Genomic DNA, 22,210 nt, shown 5'->3' on the forward strand with positions numbered 1-22,210 from the left:
TTCAGATCAGGAAACTGAGGCAGAGAAAGGTAAGTAGTGACTGAGGCAGGACAGGAGCCCAGGCTGTCCGGCTCCAGGGTCCCGGTCTTGACGGCCACTCTACCCCACTCTACCAGTCGCCCCAGTATGGCTGTCTTCCTCCTGGGCACCGCGGGGCCTGTACTGGATGGAAGGGAATGAGAATGGGGAGCAAAGGAGTGGGCATGTCATGCCTGTAAACATCAAGGTTTAAAGGCCCAGGCATTCAAGGCCTCAGATCGAGCTTCCCGGTTCCCCAAACTCCCGCAGGGCGCGGCTGGAGGGCCCAGGAGGGAGGAGAGTTCATCAGGCCTGGACGCCCCAAGCAAGGCCACGAGGGGAACCGGTGGAGGAGGGGTTGGCGGCCGGGGACCGGAGTCGCCTCCCCGGGGCAGCCCGCACGTTCCCCGGCTGGCCTTGTCCGGGGTGGCGAGCAGAGGCCTGGCCTGGCCCCCCAGCCGCGTCCCTGCCAGCTCTCGGCGGCCGCGAGGACAGTGCCGGGGAGGGGGCCGGGCCCCGCCCGCCTGCGGGAGGAGAGGGGCGGGAGGCGGGAGCGCCCACACCCCGCCCCCGCCCCCGGATCCAGCCCGCGGAGCCCGCGGCCAGGGCGGCGCAGACCGGCCCAGCGACTCTCCCGGGCTGCCAGCCGGGACGCGCTGCCGCCGCCGCCGCAGACGACGAGTCCGCCCTCGTCCCGCGCCCCCGGGGCTCGCGGAGCCAGGTAACAGCCCGGGCGCGCTGGTCCTCGGGGCGGAGGCCGTGGAGGCCGGCGGGTCCCGGCTCCCGCGGGGACTCTGCACCCTACTAGGCTCCCGGGGCCGGGACGGGGACGGGACCCGCCCGGGAGAGGCGCCCCCGGGTGCCCACTGGAAGGCCGGGCGCGGCCGCGGAGCCGCGCGAGGAAACTCCGAGCTTTCGGGCTTCGTGTCCCGTTCCAGGCTGGCGGAGGGGGCAGAGGATCGGACCGGGCTGAGCGGCCAAAATGCGCGAGGAGGGGGCGAGCCGAGGGGCAGAGCGGGGGCTGTCTCCGCGCCTTCCTGCGCGGGGGAAGGAAGGGCCGGGGCGGGCAGCGGGCGACGCGGCGGAATGTCTCCCCTCTGCCGAGGCCCACACGGAGAGCGGGAAGTGGGGGGTGGGGGGCCCGGGGAGATGGACAGGCACCCTGCCCCCCTCCCCGACCGCCGCATTCCAGGCTGGAGCCGCGGATGAGGTCATCCCGTCCGGTTCCCCTCCGGCCAAGACAGCCGGTCGTCCCCTTCCCCCGCGGAGCGACCCTCCGCGTCCTGAGCCCCGTCCCCCCAGGGAATGTTGGATGGCCGAAGTCTTTCCCGGACTTCCAATCCCGGCCGCCCTCCAGATTGTTCTGCCTTTGCCCCAGCCGTGCCAGACCCGCAACATTCGAAGCCCTTTTCCTAGACCGGGAAACTGAGGCTTAGAGAGTAGGGGGGACTGGCCGGGAGGCCGCAGCGGCACTAAACGTGGCGCGGGGACCCGAGACGCGGCCCGCAGCCGCTCCGCCTCGCTCGGTCCCGGGCTGGTTCGGCTCTAACTCGGGGCGGTGGGCACGAAGCGCGTCTCCTTTCCACTTTCCCCGTCGCTCCCTAATGGCCCACGGTGCCCCCCTTGGAATACGGAGGACCGGGTCCCCTAGCGCGACTGCGAACAACTAGCTACCCCGTTCTGGCCTCAGTTTCCCCGTCTCTCCACCTTGAAGCGTCTGGACTTTGAGGAGCAGGAGAAGCCAGCCGCCCGGGTTAACCCCTTATCCCAGGGACCAGAGCAGGTTTGGGGGAGCTGCCATAACCATGACCGGGACCCGCTGTCCAGCGGTGGGGGGGGCGTCACCCAGCTGGATGCCCTCAGGAAGAGGGCTGTGTGCACCCGAGCAGTGGCCTCCAGGATGAGACGTGGGCCCCTGGCCAGCACTGCGGCCTGCGGGTGACCCCCAGGTGAATGCCAGGGTGCAGCCGCCCCCGCTCTCCTTCAGACCCGCCCTTGGCCTCCCCGCGACCACATGTGCCTCCACAGCGGCCCCTGTTGGCCCGATCCCGGCTCCAAAACTTGTTCTTGCGTCATTCCCACCATTGAGTGAGCTCAGGCCATGTGCCCAGGCCCTGACTATCCTCTATAGGGTAAATATAAGGACTCCAGGGACACTGAAGCTGTGGGGTGACCTCCTTGCCCAGGTCACAGGCAGTGAATCTGCAGAGCTGGGTCTCCTGTCTTCCCAGGCCTGCACCTCCACCCCACACCGGGCTCAGCACTGGGCATCCAAGCCTTCCAAATCCTCTTCCCCATTCCCCATCGTCTTCACCCCCACCCTGGGGCATTTACCAGCAATGTTGGTCTGTGACTGAGGGTAAATGTCTCCTTTCTGAGCTTCGTTTTTTCCATCTGTGAAAGGGGTGTTCTGAACACTAACGGGCGGTGTTCCTGGGCAGGTGAGGGGAGGTGAGCCTGGCACCAGGACACTTGGAGCCCTGCTTACTCCAGTGCCAGGTGAGGCACACCTGGTGGCCAGCAGTGCCCTGTGGTTGGCAGCAAGTGCCACATGGCTGCCACCGGGGTCCCTGGAATGAGAGATGTTAGTGTAAAGGTGTCAGATTTGAACCCATGGCTGCCCTGCTCCAGTATCTGAGGGTTTCATTACATTTTCTACCCTTGCAACTCCCCTGGGAGGGGAACTGCCTGGTGTGCTGTTCCCGTTTTCCACATGGGAAGACCGGGTCCCAATACCCTGCCCTCAGCTCCACAGCGCTGCAGAGTCTCTCGACCGCAGTAGGCAGGGTAGTGTGAGGGGTGGGTACTATTGGGGGGGTGCCCAGAAACATTTGAAAGATGGGATCATCGCAAGATTGGGGAGGAAGCTGGTCCCCCAAGTCAAAAGTGACCATGGGGGTTCAGGGGGGGAGGAGCCCCTTTTGCTGGGAGATGAGGTGCTGCCTCAAGAAGTCAGGGAGGCCAGGTGTGATGGTTCACACCTGTAATCCCAGCACTTTGGGAGGCTGAGGCAGCAGGATGGCTTGAGTTCAGGAATTTGAGACCAACCTGGGCAATGGAGTGAGACCCTGTCCTTACAAAAAGTGGAAAAACTTAGCTGAGCATGGTGGTATGTGCCTGTAGTCCCAGCTACTCAGGAGGCTGAGGTGGGAGGATCGCTTGAGCCTGGGAGTTCGAGGCTGCAGTTAGCTGTGATGGAGCCACTGCACTCAGCCTGGGTGACAGAGTGAGACCCTGCCTCAAAAAAAAAAAAAAAAAAAAGTCAGGGAGCTGGGGTGGGAGCAAGTGAGTAAGGCCACATGGCAGACCCTTCTACAGGACATTGTACAGAGGAACACCCTCCCCGCTCCCATTCCTTCCCCCAGAGATGCATCCTTAATCCCTGCTGAGCAGGGAAACTTGGCCCTGCCATGAACCTGTCACTTAACCTTGGACAGGTCTCCCTTCCCTCCGAACCTCAGTGCTGCCTGTCAAATAGGCCATGCTGCGGCTTTGCAGGGTTGTTGGAGAATCAGATGACATCATGTAATGGTTGGCCAACTGTGGATCGCTTCAGAACTTCAGCAAACATTCCACGAGGACTTCTCGGTGCCGGGGGTGCCAGGGAGGGAAAAAGATGATTCAGAAGTTCCCCCCCACAAGGGGGAGGAGTTAGGGTTGGGGGAGGATCAGATGGTGGGAAGGGAAGAGAATGTAGTCAGAAAACAAAGCAAGCTTTGTCCTATTGGCTTCTTTGTTCTTATCTTGTTATTTAACCTATTTTGAATTTCAAATAACATTAGAAGGGCAGTATTGAGATTTTTATGCTTGGAGGTGGCAGCAATGGTTTTAAAAAAGGAAGAAGGCTGAGCCGCAGACATAGGTGTTCTTAAGGATCATTATTGACTTTTATCAGCTGAGGTCCCAGGTCTGTGTAGGTAAGTGACTTGCCCAAGGTCACATTGTGAGGACACAGAGCCCAGCCTGCCCTCCCACTCTCAGAAGGGGCCAGGGTGATGTTTTGGCATGCAGGTTATCATGGAGATCTGTGATTCAGCTGGCATTGATTTGGCACTTGTTAAGTGCAGAGCCCAAGCTAGATGCCCGAGGGAGAAAGGCAGGAAAATCCAGGCGGCCTCCCCACCCTCCAAGTGCATTGCCGATCTCGGGAGGCGAGACTGGGCTCCACAAGCCAGTCAAGGGCTTATGTGAGTCAGAGGCTCTGAGTTCAAGTCTCAACTGGCTCTGTGGATCTGACCTCTAGCCAGCTTTGCCCTCAGTGGGCCACAGGAAAAGCAATAGGATCACAGGTGCGCTCTAGCCTGGACTTTGTATGACACTAGAAGGAAAGGGGTCAGAAGGAAAGGGGTCAGAACAAGAGATGCTTAGAGAAGCTGGAGCAGGGGAGGATGTGTGTGTGTGTATGGTGAGGGTGGGGAATCAGGAAGGAGAGATGCGCAAGAAATAGCTTTTGGCACCAGCTGAGCTTTTTCCAAAGCTTGCTCCCTGACAGCAAGGCTCCTACGTCAATTTAACAAACTGTGATAAAGTCTTTTCCTGCGGGCCTTCTCAGAGCCTTGAATATGCCCACGCATGGAGGAGGCAGCTGGAAAAAGCCACTTTCGACCACAGGATCCTTACTCCAGGAAGCTCCTTGAAGGTGGATGGTTCAGAGGAACCTCTGCTCTGGCTGTTTACCCAGCTTCACAAAGCCTTGGTGAGGTGTCTGCTCCCTCCTGGCTTCGCTGCGTGGCAGAGATTTTAATGCACAGAGAAGGGAGGTGACTTACTCAGTTACTCAGCAGGAGGCAGTGTAGCCTGGGGCTCCAGGGCTCTGGGATGTGGGGCCTGTTTCACCATTTCTTACTACGTAGCCTCAGGCAAGTTACTTCACTTTGTGCCTCAGTTTCCCCTCTCTAATCTCGTGCTGCCCTCAGGAGTGATATGTTTGTTGTTGTTGTTGTTTGTGAGACAGAGTCTCACTCTGTCGCACAGGCTGGATGGAGTGCAGTGGCACAATCTCGGCTCACTGCAACCTCTGCCTCCCGGGTTCAAGCAATTCTCCTGCCTCAGGCTCCTGAGTAGCTGGGATTACAGGCGCCCGCCACTACGCCCAGCTAATTTTTTGTATTTCTGGTAGAGACGGGGTTTCACCATGTTGGCCAGGCTGGTCTCTAATTCCTGACCTCGTGATTCACCCGCCTCGGCCTCCCAAAGTGCTGGGAATACAGGCGTGAGCCACCGCGCCCAGCCCCTCAGGAGTATTGTATGGGTTTAAACGATGAGGCAGGTGAGGTCTTGGCACTTAGTAAGTGCTTCATAAGTGGGCCCTGCAGAATAAGTGCTTTCTTTTTTTTTTCCTTTTTTTTTTTTCTTTTTTTGAGACAAGGTCTCGCTCTGTCTCCCAGACTGGAGTGCAGTGACACAATCATGGCTCATTGCAGCCTTGACCTCCTAGGCTCAAAGGATCCTCCCTTCTTAGCCTCCTGAGTAGCTAGGACCACAGGTATACACCACCACACCCAACTAATTTTTTTTTAAATTTTTTTGTAAAAACCAGGTCTCATTATGTTGCTCAGACTTAGAATGAGTGAATGAGTGCTTCTATTTTTTCCTGATACACAGCTTAAGTGTATAGCTCAATGAATTATTTGTCCCCTGTTCAGTCAGTACCTGCTCAGAGGCTGCCATCATTCTGATTGCTAATAGCATCAATTGGTTTTGCCTGTTACTGAACTTCCTTGTTTTTTTGTTTGTTTGTTTGTTTTTTGAGACGGAATGTTGCTCTTATTGCCGAGGCTGGAGTGCCGTGATGTGATCTTGGCTCACTGCAACCTCTGCCTCCAAGGTTCAAGCGATTCTCCTGCCGCAGCTTCCTGGGTAGCTGGGATTACAGGTGCGCACCACCACGTCCGGCTAAGTTTTGTATTTTTAGTAGAGACGGGGTTTCTCTATGTTGGCCAGGCTGGTCTCGAACTCCTGACCTCAGGTGAGCCACCCACCTCAACCTCCCAAAGTGCTGGGATTACCAGCGTGAGCCACCACGCCTGGCTGTGTTCTTGAACTTTCTATACACAGACTCACTTGGGTCCCCGTGTGCCTAGCTTATGCCCCACGTCAGTTGGAGGCTTCCATCCGTGTAGTTGGGTGTGATCATCTATCCTCTTCAGCTGCTAATGTTTGGACCCCGGATTTCCTCCTCTGTCCCGGGCCTGCCGTCACCACCCATTCTGTCTTCCTTCCAGGTCTCCACCCCTGGGCAGGAGAGTTGCCGACCACCTCGGGGGTGCTTTCTCTACGCTTGAACATCTATAGCTGCTTCTGAGGGGCTGGGAGCCGGGCCCCTGGGAGAGACGAGCCATGAACCCCCCACAGCCTCAGCATTTGGGGACCTCACCTTAGGAGAGTGCCATTTACAGCTTCCGCCAGGGCAAAGGAGCTGAGCAGCCATCCCAAGCCCAGCCCACCTCCCTCCCCCAGCCCCTGGTAGGCATGGACTAGGAGCTGTGAGCAGCCAGAGCTGATGCCCGGCCCCCAGGGGGGCAGAGGGGCCCCCACCATGAGCCTGGGCAAGCTCTCGCCTGTGGGCTGGGTGTCCAGTTCACAGGGAAAGAGGCGGCTGACTGCAGACATGATCAGCCACCCACTCGGGGACTTCCGCCACACCATGCATGTGGGCCGCGGCGGGGATGTCTTCGGGGACACGTCCTTCCTCAGCAACCACGGTGGCAGCTCCGGGAGCACCCATCGCTCACCCCGCAGCTTCCTGGCCAAGAAGCTGCAGCTGGTGCGGAGAGTGGGGGCGCCCCCCCGGAGGATGGCATCTCCCCCTGCACCCTCCCCGGCTCCACCGGCCATCTCCCCCATCATCAAGAACGCCATCTCCCTGCCCCAGCTCAACCAGGCCGCCTACGACAGCCTCGTGGTTGGCAAGCTCAGCTTCGACAGCAGCCCCACCAGCTCCACGGACGGCCACTCCAGCTACGGTGAGGGCCTGGGTCATCTTGGCCCACTTTTCAGAGGCTGAGGCTGAGGCCCAGAGGGGTTCAGTGGCTCCTCCAAGCTCCAAGTGACCACAGAGGTCAGGCCCAAACCCCACATCATGGATGGGGAGGGGGTGCAGTGGTGGGAACAAGCTGACTCCCCAAAACACCTGAGGTTGAGAGTGAGGAGGTGGAGTTTGAGTTCTAGCTGCCCCTCACTTGCTGTGTGACCTGGGCAAGCACATCCCCCTCTCTGGGCCTTAGCTGAACCAGTCACCCACCCATTCTTGCCCCCTTCAACCAAAGCCTTCCCCTCATGTCGGAATGATATCATGGAGAGGTGAAGGGCCTGGGCTCTAGATTCCAATCCAGTTCTGCCTGAATTTCAGGAAGTCAACTGACCTCTATAAGTTCAAGTCCTCGCCTGGATAATGAGTCTCTCGGGGTCATTGCGAAGATTCAGTGCCAGGAGAGGCGCAGGGGGGCTGGTACATAGTAGGTGCTCAGGACACTGGAGCTGTTGTTATCTGAACTTGGTTTCCTGTAACTCGACAAATTTGGAAAACCACTCATAGGAACTGCAAGCCACGGGCCTTCCTGCCCAGCCAGAAGTGCCACCTTGGCCGTTCGGTCAGAGCTCACCTGAGAACCATGGGCCCCTGCTGCCACCTGGTGGCCACTCCCTGCCTTGCGGGAGTGGCTCTAACGCCCCTGCCCCAGGCGGCTGCTCAGAACCGCACTGAGGACTGGTCTACAGAAACCCGATTCTGTCTCAGGTCTGTAGTCCTGGAAGCAGGGGCTGGACGTGTCTGTCCTTCATTTCCATACAGTCAGACCCTGATTGCTGGTCCCATCCTGTGTCCACAAACCAGCTCACGTGCTGTGGGTTCACCTGCAGCCATCGGCCAGCGTCACGGCCGGTAGCCGGTGGCCATGGCTGAGGTCACAATTGGGACTGAGAGGAGATTTGAGCTCCAGACTTGATTCCACCTCGTCAGACTTCTATGGCCTTGGGCTAGCTCCTTCGCCTCATCCCAAACTGAGCCTCACTTTCCCCATCTGCATAATGGAAATGAGGATAATGATGATTTTCAGCTTTCGGGGTAGACAGGAAGTTCACACAGGTGACCATGGAGTGTATTCTATTGGAAAGATGGGAGAAACCAAGGCCAGAGAGGGGAAGGACTAGCCAGAAACCACACAGCAAGCCAGGACTGGTCCTGTCTCCCCTCCTGAATTCCTGGTGAGGGACCCCAGCTCTGAGCCCACTGCCCGTTTCTCTTCTAGGCCTGGACTCTGGGTTCTGCACCATCTCCCGCCTGCCCCGCTCGGAAAAGCCGCATGACCGAGACCGGGATGGTTCCTTCCCCTCTGAGCCCGCGCTTCGCCGCTCTGACTCTCTCTTGTCCTTCCGCCTGGACCTCGACCTTGGGCCCTCGCTCCTCACCGAGCTGCTAGGGGTCATGAGCCTCCCAGAAGCCCCTGCAGCTGAGACTTCAGCCCCCGCTGCAAACCCCCCAGCCCCTACTGCAAACCCCACGGGTCCTGCTGCAAACCCCCCAGCCACTACTGCAAACCCCCCAGCACCTGCTGCAAACCCCTCAGCACCTGCCGCAACTCCCACGGGTCCTGCTGCAAATCCCCCAGCCCCTGCCACAAGCTCCACACCCCATGGACACTGTCCCAATGGGGTAACAGCTGGGTTGGGCCCAGTGGCTGAGGTGAAGGCCAGCCCAGTGGGAGGGGGTCCCCGAGGACCTGCTGGCCCTGCCCTCGGCAGGCACTGGGGAGCAGGCTGGGATGGCGGCCGCCACTACTACCCAGAGATGGATGCGCGGCAGGAGCGGGTGGAGGTGCTGCCCCAAGCCCGGGCCTCCTGCGAGAGCCTGGACGAAGAGTGGAGGGCGCCCCAGGTAGGCAGCAGGACCCCAGTGCCCAGCACAGTGCAAGCAAACACCTTTGAATTTGCAGATGCTGAGGAGGATGATGAGGTCAAGGTGTGAGGGGCTGAGGCACGGTCCCAGGGCCCCACCTAGGTGCAGAGCCGGCCCCTCACCTAACAGCTGGTTCCTACCAGACCAGAGAGGGGAGAAGTCGTGTTGCCCCTAAACCCCTCCCCACCTCTGCAGGACAGACATGGGAGGGAGGACAGGGAAGGCCAGGCTTACTCTGGGACTTTTATGCTCCCAGAGGCCCTGCCAAACTGACCACCTCCCCCCACTGCCACTCTGGACCTAATAGCTGTTCCTTAGGCCCCACTCCATGCCACCCCCACCAGCTGGAGGACCCAGCCTCACAGTGTGTCCTTTGTGCCAGACCAAGCGGCCCGTGGGGGGTGGGGGGCAGGGAGTGTACCACACAGGGCCATTGTCTCGCCTCCCAAAGGGACCGCCTGCCCCCGGCTCATCCCAGAGCGTCCCTGCTGCAACCCTGACAGCCGTCTCCCAGGCCGCTTCCCCAACATCCCCGCCCCAGCCTCCCTCTTAACCCAGAAAGGTCAGGTATGACCTCCCGGGGAGGAATCCCACCTGCCTGTGTACCCCAGACTTGCCTCTGGGGCCTGATTAAATAAGGCTGTTTTGATAAAAGGTGTCCTGCAAGATGCTTGGGGACCTGGGACAATAGCATCAGCTCTGTCTGCTTCAGTCCCCTCCCCTCCAGGGAGTTTAGAAAGCCAAGGATCCCCCATCAAGGCCCCCAGCAGGGAAGGGAAGTGGACACGCCAAGGGGAGGGTAATGAGTAACCAGGCTGGAATGCCTCTGAGATAAGAGGCCCAGGTGGGAGCCCTTATCTGCAGTTCCGGGAACAGCCCCTGGCCCAGGTGCCTGGGACTGGTGTCTGCCCCATAATCCCACAGGGCAGCGTGGCATTTGCTCTGGCGATAGTGGGGGCAAGTAGACAGGAGCAAGTGCATAGAACTGTTGGGAGCATGTCTCAGCCTCCCAACATGGCAGCCGGGTGTCCTCATATCTGTTTTCTCCTGAGTATTATGAAAATGCCAGGAGCATTAAAATGCACGGAAAGAGAAATGCCCTCCTTAGGTATCGGAAGACCAGTTAAATTTAGCCACAAACAGCTAACGTGAGGTGGTGCGCTCCCTGTCACTACAGGTATGCAACCAGAGGATGTGTGGCAGGAGGCAGGATCACTACGAGACCTCAGGATCCCTGAGAGCAGGACATTCTGGATCATGGGGTGCCTTCATTCAGAGGTCCTCAGACCAGGGGTATCCCATGTTTTTGTAAACTTGAGGGACCCAAGAGAGAAAGGAGTCACAAGCCACAGTTCTTGCCACAGGAAGACTCGATAAAAACAGATTATTTTGTTTGCTTTTAGCCTTGGGGCAGGAACTGCAGGTAGGGATAGGGGAACACAACCAAGGTCTGTTGATCCTGGTGTGACTCGGAAGAAGAACCAGGACAGAGAATCTCGGTTGGAAGTCTTTTATTCTTTTAACTTGAAAGAGGACATGTTGAACCCGCCCCTTACGCTCAGGTAGCTCAGGTGGCTGTGGCCCAGCCTGTTGGGAAAAGTCAGCTCGTGCCCATCTGGCAGCTTCACCTTGAATTTGTCACTCTCAAAGGTCACTGTGAACTGTGGGGAGGGAGGGTGTCAAGGAGGCAGGAGGCCCTGGAAATGGGCCAGGGCAGTGCCTGATGGCTCAAACAAGGCCAGCACCTGTGTCCAGGCCAGGCTCTCTTCCATCTGGGCCCTCCCCTTGACATCACCCCAGTGCCCTTTCCCCCTTTGACCTCACCTTGACCTCTGACCCTGGGCTGAAGCACAGGTGATCTTCCCGTTGTTCTTGCCCCCAGTTGCTGCCGTCCAATGAGTTGCAGACAATGGTGGATTCACTGAAGCGAGGGTTGAAATGCAGGTTCAGCTTGTCTGTCCCCTGGCCCAGATTAATTACAAAGCTGCAGGAGAAGGGGTAGCAGGTGAGGTTCAGGGCTCAGGCCTGGATAAAGCAGCTTGGGTTGGAGGACCTTGGTTGACCACAAGCTGGAAGAATCAAAGCTTGTGTTAGTTGAGATCTGTGCCTTAAAACAAGGGAGGTAACAACCTGCTCAGACTTAGCAGTGTGGTAGTACATTCCATTTGGAGCAGGGATCACACTGTTGAGAGAAGGGTAACTGATAGTGACAGCTTCAGGAATTGGGGGTGGCTCTCCTGGGAGAGAGAAATGCTATCTCTTAGATATCTGAAGACCTATTAAATTTAGCCACAAGCAGCCAACCTAAGGTGGTGAGCTCCCTGTCACTATGGGTATGCAACCGGGGTTGTATGACTTCTTGGCAGGATCACTACAGGAGCCTGGGCTAGACCTGCAGGGTTCCTGAAAGTGGGGCATTCTGGGTCATGGGGTGTCTTCATTTGGGAGTCTCAGACCAAGGGTATCACACATTTTGACAAACTTGAGGGACCCAAGTAGGAGAAATAAGTCACTTTTCCCTTAGCTCCTATGGCATGCATCTGCCCGCCCCCTCCCTAACCAAAAGTAGATAAAGCACAGTTCCAAGATGCGCTGACATGTTCTGCAGGCGAGAGAGCCCTTCGCTGGACTGTGACTCACGGAGGTGGTGAGGCCGCTGGTTCTAACCAAGAGGATGCCAGCGAGACCACTCAGCCTCCCCTGGTGGCTGCCCTGGTTTAATGCTCATGAAATGCCAGCCTGTGGCCATTCTGCTGGGTAAAGAGGGTGGTGTCTCTGGGGATTTGGGCATTCCCTAGAGGCACCTGCCCCGCAGGGGGCCAGGCAGAGTTCCAGGGGCTTCTCCACCTGCCCCTTCAATGGCTGTTGGGGCAAAAGAACAGAGCATATGGCATCAACTCTGAAATTCTGCAGGTCCCCAAACCTAGCCTCAGACATGAAGTGGGGGCCAGCAGGGGTGTGGGGAGAAGGGTGTGATAAAAGGCCCATTGGCCTGACGTCCCTCTTGCCTGACCACTTCACAGGGCTGCCCTGCCTGCCCCGTCCGCCCTGCCTATTCCGGGCCTGCAGACTCCCCCAACCCTGAAACCTTGCTCACCTATCAGTGCCATCGGCGATCCTGCCTGTGATCTTCAGGGTTGACCCCGGCTTCATGTCCATGTTCTTAACCTCAAGTTCCCCCTGGGCCAACAGAGAAACATTCCACTCGAGTCCCCACAGAAAATCAATCCCACACTTGCCCAGCACCTTCATCCACCTCATCCCAACCCAGCTGCAGGTCTCAATCCCCCTGCCCACGTGAGGACACAGGAGACCACCAAGCTGGAAAGTGGCAGAGCCAGAGTGCTCTGATCAAGGCCTCCCAGAGCTTCCCCACTCCCTGCCCTGTTTTGCTCTTATCCACCCCAACCCGAAGAGGCACAGGACGGAGGCTCAGTTTGCCCATCTAAGAAATGGGCAGAGTGCTTCCTGCCCAGTTCCCCAAAGTGTTCAAGTGATGAAATCACGCTGCCCTCAGCAGAACCCCAGAAACAAAAATATGATATGGAAAATGACTGTATCAGAGGCACAAGATCTTGGCCCACCCAAAACTAAATCTGGCCAGGTGCAGTGGCTCACGCCTGTAATCCCAGCATTTTGGGAGGCCGAGACGGGCTGATCACCTGAGGTCAGGAGTTTGCAACCAGCCTGGGCAACGTGGTGAAACCTCGTCTCTACTAAAAATAAAAAAATTGGCCGGGCGCGGTGGCTCACACCTGTAATCCCAACACTTTGGGAGGCTGAGGCAGGCGGATCACGAGGTCAGGAGATCGAGACCATCCTGGCTAACATGGTGAAACCCCGTCTCTACTAAAAATACAAAAAATTAGCCGGGTGTGGTGGCAGGTGCCTGTAGTCCCAGCTACTCGGGAGGCTGAGGCAGGAGAATGGTGTGAACCCAGGAGGCGGAGCTTGCAGTGAGCTGAGATCGCGTCGCTGCCCTCCAGCCTGGGCGACAGAGCGAAACTCCATCTCAAAAATAATAATAATAATAAATAAAATAAAAAATAAAAAAATTATCTGCGCATGGTGGCGGGTGCCTGTAATCCCAGCTACTCGGGAGGCTGAGGTGGGAGAATTGCTTGAATTCTGGAAGCGGAGGTTGCCATGAGCTGAGATCGTACCATTGCACTCCAGCCTGGGCGACAAGAGTGACTTTTCGTCTCAAAGAAAAACAAAAAAAAAGGCCGGGCACAGTGGCTGACACCTGTAATCCCAGCACTTTGGGAGGCCGAGGCAGCCAGATCACCTGAGGTCAGGAGTTTAAGACCAGTCTGCCTAACATTTAACCCTGTCTCTACTAAAAATGCAAAAATTAGCCAGGTGTAGTGGCACGCATCTATAGTCCCAGGTACTTGGGAGGCTGAGGCAGGAGAATGGCTTAAGCCTGGGAGGCAGAGGTTGCAGTGAGACAAGATCACGCCACTGCACTCCAGCCTAGGCAACAGAGCAAGACTCTGTCTCAAAAACAAAAACAAACAAACAAACAAACAAAAACTAAGAATCTATAAAACTCCGCAAGTCCTACGTCCATCAAAGTCTCTCTCCAAGCCTCACTTTCCCCTTCTGTAAAATTGACTAATTTGATTTATTCATTTAAAAAACAGTTGATAGCCTGGGTGTGGAAGTGTGTACCTGTATTCCAGCTACTCGGGAGGCTGAGACAGGAGGGTCACTTGAGCCCAGGAGTTGGAGACCAGCCTGGGCAACATAGCGAGACTCCCATTTCTATTTTTGTTGTTGTTGTTGCTGAATGCCAGCTGTATGACAGACCCTGTCACACCAGGGAGACACCACCAACCTTCAAGCTGGTTTTGAGAGGATTCAAGAACATGTTTGTGAAATCCCATGCACAGGGCTTCACGTAGACCAACAGCAAATCACAGGACCACCATCATTTATTGTTTTACTTTCCTTTTCTTTTTTTTGTTTTTTTTGTGTTTTTTTTTTTTAGCAGAGTGTTGCTTTGTCGCCCAGGCTGGAGTGCAACGGTGCGATCTCGACTCACTGCAACCTCCACCTCTCAGGTTCAAGCGATTCTCCTGCCTCAGCCTCCCGAGTAGCTGGGACTACAGGCATGTACCACCATGCCTAATTTTTGCATTTTTAGTAGAGACAAGGTTTCACCATGTTGGTGAGGCTGGTCTCAAACTCCTGGCCTCAATTGATCTGCCCACCTCAGCTCCCCAAAGTGCCGGGATTACAGGCGTGGACCAAGCCCAGCCTTAATTTTCTTTTTTAAATTTTTTCTTTTTTTCTGGACAGTGGTCTGCCCAAATGACCATCATTTTGATTACTTGTTGTTATGAGTCATCTGCTCCTTATTTTCCATAGGAAAGCAGCACCTGAGTTTCTGTACAGTAGGAGCCTCCTCTAGCCTCACGATGGTTACTAGGGAAGATTTCTAAGCTGGGTTTTCAAAGCTCATTACCCAGGGCTGGGCGCGGTGGCTCACGCCTGTAATCCCAACACTTTGGGAGGTTGAGTCGGGTGGATCACCTGAGGTCAGGAGTTTGCGACTGGCCTGGCCAACATGGAGAAACCCTGTCTCTATTAAAAATACAAAAATTAGCCGGGTGTGGTGGCACATGCCTGTCGTCCCAGCTACTTGGGAGGCTGAGGCAAGAGAATCGCCTGAACCCAGGAGGTGGAGGTTGCAGTGAGCCGAGATTGTGCCAGGCGACAGAGCAAGACTCTGTCTAAAAAAAAAAAAAAAAAAAAAACTCATTACCCAAGACCAGTTTTCGCATCTATGACCAGAGGGTGAGGGTTGGTCTGACCGGGACGCAATAGGCACCAAAGATTTAGAACAACTTATGGGAGGACACTTTTACATTGTGGGAGTTCTGCTCACTGACTTTTTTCTTTTTACTTCCAGAAAAAGCATGATCTGAGATGCCCTGAATGAGCTCATTGGACTGGGGCACTTTGCCAGAAGTCAAGGGGGCAGTGTTCATGGGAGGACCCTCAGTGCCCTCTCGCTGGCAGCCATCTCCTCTCTGCAGAGGAGGAAGTGACCCGCTGGTCGGTCACATGTAGGGGTAGGTTGTTAGGTATTGCCCAACTCTCCCACAGGCAGTAAGTTCTTTTTTTTTTTTTTTTTTTTGAGATGTTGAGATGGAGTCTCACTCTGTCACCCATGCTGGAGTGCAGTGGTGCAATCTTGGCTCACTGCAAACCTCCACTTCCCGGGTTCAAGCAATTATCCTGCCTCAGCCTCCCGAGTCACTGAGATTACAGGCTCCCACCACCATATCTGCTAATTTTCTTTGTATTTTTAGTAGAGACGGGGTTTCACCACTTTGGCCAGGTTGGTCTCGAACTCCTGACCTCAAGTGATCCTCCCCTCTGGGCCTCCCAAAGTTCTGGGATTATAGGCGTGAGACACCACACCCAACATTTTTTTTCTTTTCTTTTTTTTTTTCTGAGACAGGGTCTTGCTCTGTCACCCAAGATGGAGTGCAGTAGCACGATTATAACTCACTGCATGCAGCCTCATAGCCTCCTGAGCTCAAACGATTCTCCTGCCTCAGCCTCCTAAGTAGCTACGACTATAGACGTGTGCCACCATGCCCAGCTAATTTTTAAAATTTTTGTAGAGATAGGGTTTTGCTATGTTACCCAGGCTGCTCTGGAACTCCTGACCCTTAAGTGGTCCTCCCGCCTCAGCCGGTAATACATTTTTTTTTTAAAGGTCTTGCTCTGTCACCCAGGCTAGAGTGCAGTGATGTGATCAGAGCTCACTACAGCCTTGACCTCTTGGGCTCAAGCAATCCTCCCACCTCAGCCCCCCAGGTAGCCTGGACCACAGGCATCCCACCTGGCCCAGCTGATTTTTTTTTTTTGAGATGGGGTCTCACTATGTTGTCCAGGCCAGCCTCGACCTCCTGAGCTCAAAGGATCCTCCCACTTCGGCCTCCCAAAGTGTTGGGATTACAGGTGTGAGCCACTGTGCCCGGCCTGGCAGTACATTTTATAAGTGACGCCTGGAGGAGGCAGCAATGCTTAACTCAGGACAGCGGGCCATGACGGCGTCATGTCAGACACGAGGCTGCTCAGACCAGGGCTTCTCAGCCTTGGCCCTCTGGACGTTTGGGGCAGGCATTTCTTTGTTGGGGTCTGTCCCTTGTGTTGTAGGATGTTGAGCAGTATTCCTGGCCTCTACCCACTGGATGTCAGTGACACCATCCCCTGAGCAGTGACAACCAAGAATGTCTCCAGACAGGGTCCGTTGTCCCCTGGGAGCAAAACCTCCCTGCTTTAGAGAAAGTGGGGTTTGGAGGCTGGACACCTAACTCCCCATGTCTTCGCTTAACACAACGGGGTAGGGTCCAGATTTTGGAGCCAGACAGACAGGATTAAAATCAGTCTCTTGCTGGCCAGGCGCGATGGCTCACACCTGTAATCCCAGCACTTTGGGAGGCCGAGGCGGGCGGATCACGAGGTCGGGAGATTGAGATCATCCTGGCTAACACGGTGAAACCCTGTCTCTACTAAAAATACAAAAAATTAGCCGGGCGTGGTGGTGGGCGCCTGTAGTCCCAGCTACTCGGGAGGCTGGGGCAGGAGAATGGTGTGAACCCGGGAGGCGGTGCTTGCAGTGAGCCAAGATGGCGCCACTGCACTCCAACCTGGGCGACAGAGCGAGACTCCATCTCAAAAAAAAAAAAAAAATCAGTCTCTCACTGACAAAGACCATTACCTCTGGGAGATAGGTTACCCAGTGAGGACAGTCCAAAAGGGGCTCAAACAAGAAACAGAAGACAGGTGTGCCCACCACACAGACACTCACAGACGTGTGCCCTGCGCACACACACGTCTAACACCAAGCATCAGGAGATGGCTCCCTGCCTCCTGCCAGCAGCCTGTGCCCACACCCCGAGCCCTGCAACAGTCAGGCCAGGATAGGGGAGCTGGGCCTGGACTAAGAGAAGCACCCACACTCCCCTTGCAGCTCCTGGGGGCTGCCTGACTGAAACAGCAAAGCTCAAACCCCAAGGATAGAGGTGGGGGCTGCTGCAGGGCAGAAGCACTCGGAAGTCCAGGGTCAGGGGTGCACTTGGACAAATAGGGATGCTGAGAGCTGCGGGAGAGTGCAGGCCCGGGAGACTTGTCCCCACCCAACAGAGTCAAAGGCACAGAGAGAGACAGGCAGAACTGGGTGGGGGTGTGGTCGTCCCTAGAGCTGGGGGGGTGGGGAGTTGGGGGCCCAGACTCTAGTGTCGACTCTGCCCCTAATTGGCAGAGGGGCCTGGGGCCAGCTTAGCCCCTTTCTGGGCCTTGGTTTCCTTATCTGTCGTATAAGGGATTTGGATGATATGGCCTCTGGAGCTGGAGAGAGAGGAAAGAAAAGGCAGAAGTGAGATGACCAGGAAAAAGAAGGTCGGGAGAGTCCGTGGGCCACAGCAGTCCTCCCCGAGAGGCAGAGGGTGATGAGGGCATAGACCCTTCCACGCAGGACCCCTGGCACATTCACATCCTGCATCCCCCCTGTACTTGAATAGTGTCCCCTGAAAATTCATGTCCACCTGGAACCTGTCAATGTGACCTTTTTTTTTTTTTTTTTTTAGATGAAGTCTCACTCTGTCACCTAGGCTGGAGTACAGTGGCTCGATCTCGGCTCACTGCAACCTCTGCCTCCCGGGTTCAACCGATTCTCCTGCCTCAGCCTCCCAAGTAGCTGGGATTACGGGTGCCCGCCACAACATCCGTCTAATTTTTTTCTTCTTCTTCTTCTTCTTTTTTTTTTTTTTTTTGTATTTTCAGTACAGACAGGGTTTCACCATGTTGGCCAGGCTGGTCTTGAACTCCTGATCTCAGGTGATCCGCCTGCCTCGGCCTCCCAAAGCGCTGGGATTACAGGTGTGAGCCGCCGTGCCCAGCCTCAATGTGACCTATTTAAAAATAGTTCCTTTGCATATGTAATCGAGTTAAGAGGTCATACTGGTTTAGGGTTGGTCCTAAATCCAATATGACCAGTGTTCTCGTAAGAGGAGAGAAATATAGACACAGAGACGGAGACACACAGAGGAGTCCATGTGAAGTTGGAGGCAGAGATTAGAGTGATGCAAGCCAAGGAATGCGAGCAGCCACCAGAAGCTGGAAGAGGCAAGAAAGAACCCTCCCCTAGCGCCTTCAGCAGGAGCGTAGCCCTGTAGCACCTTGGTTTCAGGTTTCTAGTCACCAAAACCAAGACAGAACAAATGTCTATTGTGTGAAGCCACCCACAATTTGGTGGTAATTTGTTATTGCAGCCCTAGGCAATGAATACACCATCTAATCCTCAGAAGAGGCAGCCTGTGATCCCCTTCCACAGAAGTAAGGAAGACTGGGGCTCAGAGACGGTCAGTGACTTGGCCAAGGCCACACAGTAAAGCTGTGGCAGAGTCAGGTGTAGAATCAACGAATCAGAGACCTCAGTGGGAAGCCACTCAACCCCTTGTGATTTGCAGCTTGTGGCCTTGGGCAATTTGCTCTCCAGGACTTGGGTTTTGTGTGTGTGTGTATATGAGACAAGGTCTCACTCTGTTGCCCAGGCTGGAGTACAGTAGTGCAATTACGGCTCACTGTAGCCTCGACCTCCTGGGCTCAAGTGATCCTCAGCCTCCCAAGGCTGAGGAGTGTGCCGCTACCCCCACTAATTTTTTAAGGCAAGGCGTAGTGGCATGCACCTGTAGCAGAAAAGGTCTCACTATATTGCCCAAGCTGAGATTTTTTTTTTATCTCTATAAAGATCAATGGAGGCCAGGCACAGTGGCTCACACCTGTAATCTCAGCACTTCGAGAGGCCAAGGCAGGAGGATCCCTTGAACCCAGGAGTTTGATATCAGCCTGAGCAACATAGTGAGACCTCATCTCTACGAAAAATAAGAAATAAGCTGGGTGGGGTGGCTCACGCCTGTAATCCCAGCACTTTGGGAGGCCGAGGTGGGCGGATCATCTGAGGTCAGGAGTTCGAGATCAGCCTAGCCAACATGGTGAAACTCTGTCTCTACTTAAAAAATACAAAAATTAGGCCAGGAGCAGTGGCTCACACCTGTAATCCCAGCACTTTGGGAGGCCAAGGCGGGTGGATCACCTGAGATCGGGAGTTCAAGACCAGCCTGATCAACATGGAGAAACCCCATCTCTACTAAAAATACAAAATTAATCAGGCGTGGTGGTGCATGCCTGTAATCCCTGCTACTCGGGAGGCTGAGGCAGGAGAATCGCTTGAACCTGGGAGGTGGAAGTTGTGGTGAGCTGAGATCGTGCCATTGCACTCCAGCCTGGGCAACAGAAACTCCGTCTCAAAAAAAAAAAAAAAATTAGCCAGGTGTGGTGGCACATACCTGTAATCCCAGCTACTTGGGAGGCTGAGACCAGAGAATTGCTTGAACCCAGGCAGCAGAGGTTGCAATGAGCTGAGATCGGGCCACTGCCACTCCAGCCTGGGCAACAGAGCGAGACTCCATCTCAAAAAAAAAAAAAAAGAGAAAGAAAAGAAACAAACAAAATTAGCCAGTGTTGTGGTGAGTGCCTGGGGTCCCAGCTACTCAAGAGGCTGAGGTGGGAGGATCATTTAAGCCAAGGAGGTCAAGTCCGTAGTGCGTTATGATTGCCACCACTGCACTCCACCTGGTGACAGAGCAAGATGCTGTATTGTTGTTGTTGTTTTGAGATGGAGTTTCACTCTTGTTGCCCAGGCTGGAGTGCAATGGCACAATCTCGGCTCACCATAACCTCTGCCTCCCAGGTTCAAGTGATTCTCCTGCCTCAGCCTCCCCAGTAGCTGGGATTACAGGCATGCGCCACCAGCCTAGCTAATTTTGTATTTTTTTTAGTAGAGATGGGGTTTCTCCATGTTGGTCAGGCTGGTCTCAAACTCCCAACCTCAGATGATCCATCCGCCTCGGCCTCCCAAAGTGCTGGGATTACAAGCAGGAGCCACCACGCCTGGCCCAAGATGCTGTTTTTTAAAAAAAGACCTCTGTCCAACTTCTTTGCTGCACAGATGGGGAAACTGAGGCCCAGAGAGGGACAGCAATGGTTTTCCCTAAAAGCCCCCACCCAGGCAAAGACAAAGATGAACAGAGTGGGGCAGGCAGCAGGGGGCTAGTGTCCTCACCGTCATGGTGACAGCTCCTGGCGGCAGCTCCCAGCGGCTCCTGGAGGCCTGTGCTCAGGGTCTCAACTCGTGGTCAAGCTTATATCCTAGAATATTACACATTAACTCCCTCAAGGTCCTAGGTGAGGACTTTGCCCCTTCTACCTCGTGTCTCCCCGCCTGCATCTCTCAGTACCCAGCACAAACAGGCAGAAGACTCCTCAGCCAGCTCCACCCCACCCAGCCCGGAGCATCCTCCTGGCCTCCCTCCAGCCCAGCCTCTCCCTCCTCAGCGCTCCCAGAGCCCGAGAGGGGAAGCAGCTCCAGCTCTGCCCCCACACAAACCGCAGTGCAGCCGCTTGACAGCTCTCCCAGCCTCCCTCACTTAGCCCAGCTTCCTTGCCTGTAAAAAGAGAGATTTACTTTGCAAAAAAAAAAAAAGTCTAGGTTTCTAATTTTCTTTTTTTTTTTTTTTTTTGAGACGGAGTCTCACTCTGTCACCCAGGCTGGAGTGCAGTGGCAACGATCTCCGCTCAATGCAAGCTCCTGGGTTCACACCATTCTGCTGCCTCAGCCTCCCGAGTAGCTGGAACTACAGGCACCCGCCACCATGCCCGGCTAATTTTTTGGTATTTTTAGTAGAGACGAGGTTTCACTGTATTAGCCAGGATGGTCTCGATCTCCTGACCTCGTGATCTGCCCACCTTGGCCTCCCGAAGTGCTGGGATTACAGGCGTGAGCCATTGCGCCTGGCCTAAGGTTCTAATTTTCTATGATGTTATGATTCATTGTCAGAGAGCATTATGTTTTCTTCTTCCCTCCCCATATTATTTATCTGATCGGACATGTAGGTTTCAAAACCAATACACGGATTCAAAGAAAAGATTTCAAACTATTTACAACAAACGGTCAAAAGCAGAGGAGAGCTGGGTGCAGTTGCTTAAGCCTGTAATCCCAGCACTTTGGGAGGCCAAGGCAGGCGGATCACCTGAAGTCAGGAGTTTGCGACCAGCCCGGCCAACGTGGTGAAACCCCATCTCTACTAAAAATACAAAAATTAGCCGGGCGTGGTCGCACCTGTAGTCACAGCTACTCAAGAGGCTGAGGCAGGAGAATCGCTTGAACCCGGGAGGTGGAGGTTACAGGGAGCTAAGATCGCGCCACTACACTCCAGCCTGGGCGACAGAGTGAGGCTCCATCTCAAATAAAAAATAAAAAATAAATAAAAGTGCAGAAGGAGTGGGAGGGCTGAGTGGGAGACACGGAGGATGAAAATGCTTTGCTCTTGACTTCTGTTACTTATGTAACTGGCATGCTTACTCCAGACAATTAGAGATATTAAATAAAAAGAAAAATAATCACTCATAATGCCACCGCCACGAGGGAACTGGCTTACTCTGTTGGCACATTTCCTTCCAGGCGGTTCTCCACAGATTTACATTATAGACACCCCTCTGTCTGTGCAATTGTTTATCTCTCTTCATTTGGGAAACATTAAAGACCACAAATCTATATATCAGAACCATACTTTAATGCCTGCGAAATAGTCTACCTTTCAACGACTGAATTTATTTAACCAATTTCCTTCTGCTGAATACTCACATTTATTCTAAATTTTTGCTATTAAAAATACTGCTGCATTAAATCTATTTGGACATAAACTTTGGCTGCATCGTGACAACTTATGTAGGGCAGATTCCCAGAAGGAGAACTTTTCTAGAGCTCAGGATTTGGCGAGCCAGAGCGTTTTCCATCAGAGTTGGCGGTGGCCACTCCGGGCAGGATGTGGGGAGCTGGCCTTGCCGAGGGCCCTCGGTGCCAGGAGTCTGGAGGTGGCTCACTGCCCAGTGCCCACATAGGACACCACCTTCAGTCCCCTGCCAGCCCGGAGTGAGGAGTGACTTCCTCCTTTCACCCACAAGGAAATTAATCCTCTCTCGGCCTTTCTCCCAAAGGGATGGTAAAACCCCAGTGAGATAAGGAATTTTAAAAGGCTTTCTCCCTGGAAACTAATCAACAGAAACTATACCTTTTAAAGGTGGCATTTTTCTGATTATAATAATAATATTATCTCACTATAGGAGGTTCCAGAAAGTACACACAGTAAAAGGAACTTAAAGTTCACTTGTTTTAAAAGAATGTTCAAAAGCAGGGGAAAATGACCATGCATA

The 22,210-nt window shown here is 54.7% G+C and overlaps 2 protein-coding genes across 4 annotated transcripts; one reads left to right on the top strand and one right to left on the bottom strand.

Annotated features, from left to right (window-relative positions):
- Positions 1–584: 584 nt before the first annotated feature.
- Positions 585–9,568, top strand: CDC42EP1 (CDC42 effector protein 1). 3 transcript variants are annotated; one of them, XM_031005542.3, is made up of 4 exons: positions 597–739; positions 5,771–5,893; positions 6,243–6,983; positions 8,268–9,568. In XM_031005542.3, the coding sequence occupies exons 3-4, from the start codon at positions 6,521–6,523 to the stop codon at positions 8,981–8,983; spliced, it is 1,179 nt and encodes a 392-aa protein (XP_030861402.2). In that variant the 5' UTR covers positions 597–739; positions 5,771–5,893; positions 6,243–6,520; the 3' UTR covers positions 8,984–9,568. The 3 variants fall into 3 exon arrangements, with proteins under 3 accessions (XP_030861401.2, XP_030861402.2, XP_055230555.1); XM_031005541.3 differs by lacking the exon at positions 5,771–5,893 and having other exon boundaries at positions 585–739; XM_055374580.2 differs by lacking the exons at positions 597–739; positions 5,771–5,893 and adding an exon at positions 904–3,935.
- An 840-nt stretch (positions 9,569–10,408) lies between these two features.
- LGALS2 (galectin 2) lies at positions 10,409–20,288 on the bottom strand. Its single transcript, XM_004063437.4, has 4 exons — positions 20,061–20,288; positions 12,012–12,094; positions 10,739–10,898; positions 10,409–10,575 (listed from the first exon to the last, which is right to left on the bottom strand). The coding sequence occupies exons 1-4, from the start codon at positions 20,064–20,066 to the stop codon at positions 10,426–10,428; spliced, it is 399 nt and encodes a 132-aa protein (XP_004063485.1). The 5' UTR covers positions 20,067–20,288; the 3' UTR covers positions 10,409–10,425.
- Positions 20,289–22,210: the final 1,922 nt, after the last annotated feature.

Source organism: Gorilla gorilla, chromosome 23, assembly GCF_029281585.2.
Source record: "Gorilla gorilla gorilla isolate KB3781 chromosome 23, NHGRI_mGorGor1-v2.1_pri, whole genome shotgun sequence".
NCBI lineage: Eukaryota > Metazoa > Chordata > Mammalia > Primates > Hominidae > Gorilla > Gorilla gorilla.

Coding starts and splice junctions, on each gene's coding strand:
- LGALS2 (XM_004063437.4), bottom strand. Junction 10,899..12,011: donor ATCGCCGATGGCACTGATAG/GTGAGCAAGGTT, acceptor CTTCTCCTGCAG/CTTTGTAATTAATCTGGGCC. Junction 10,576..10,738: donor GCCCAGGGTCAGAGGTCAAG/GTGAGGTCAAAG, acceptor CCCTCCCCACAG/TTCACAGTGACCTTTGAGAG.
- CDC42EP1 (XM_031005541.3), top strand. CDS start 6,521: ATGCCCGGCCCCCAGGGGGGCAGAGGGGCCCCCACCATGAGCCTGGGC. Junction 6,984..8,267: donor GGACGGCCACTCCAGCTACG/GTGAGGGCCTGG, acceptor TTTCTCTTCTAG/GCCTGGACTCTGGGTTCTGC.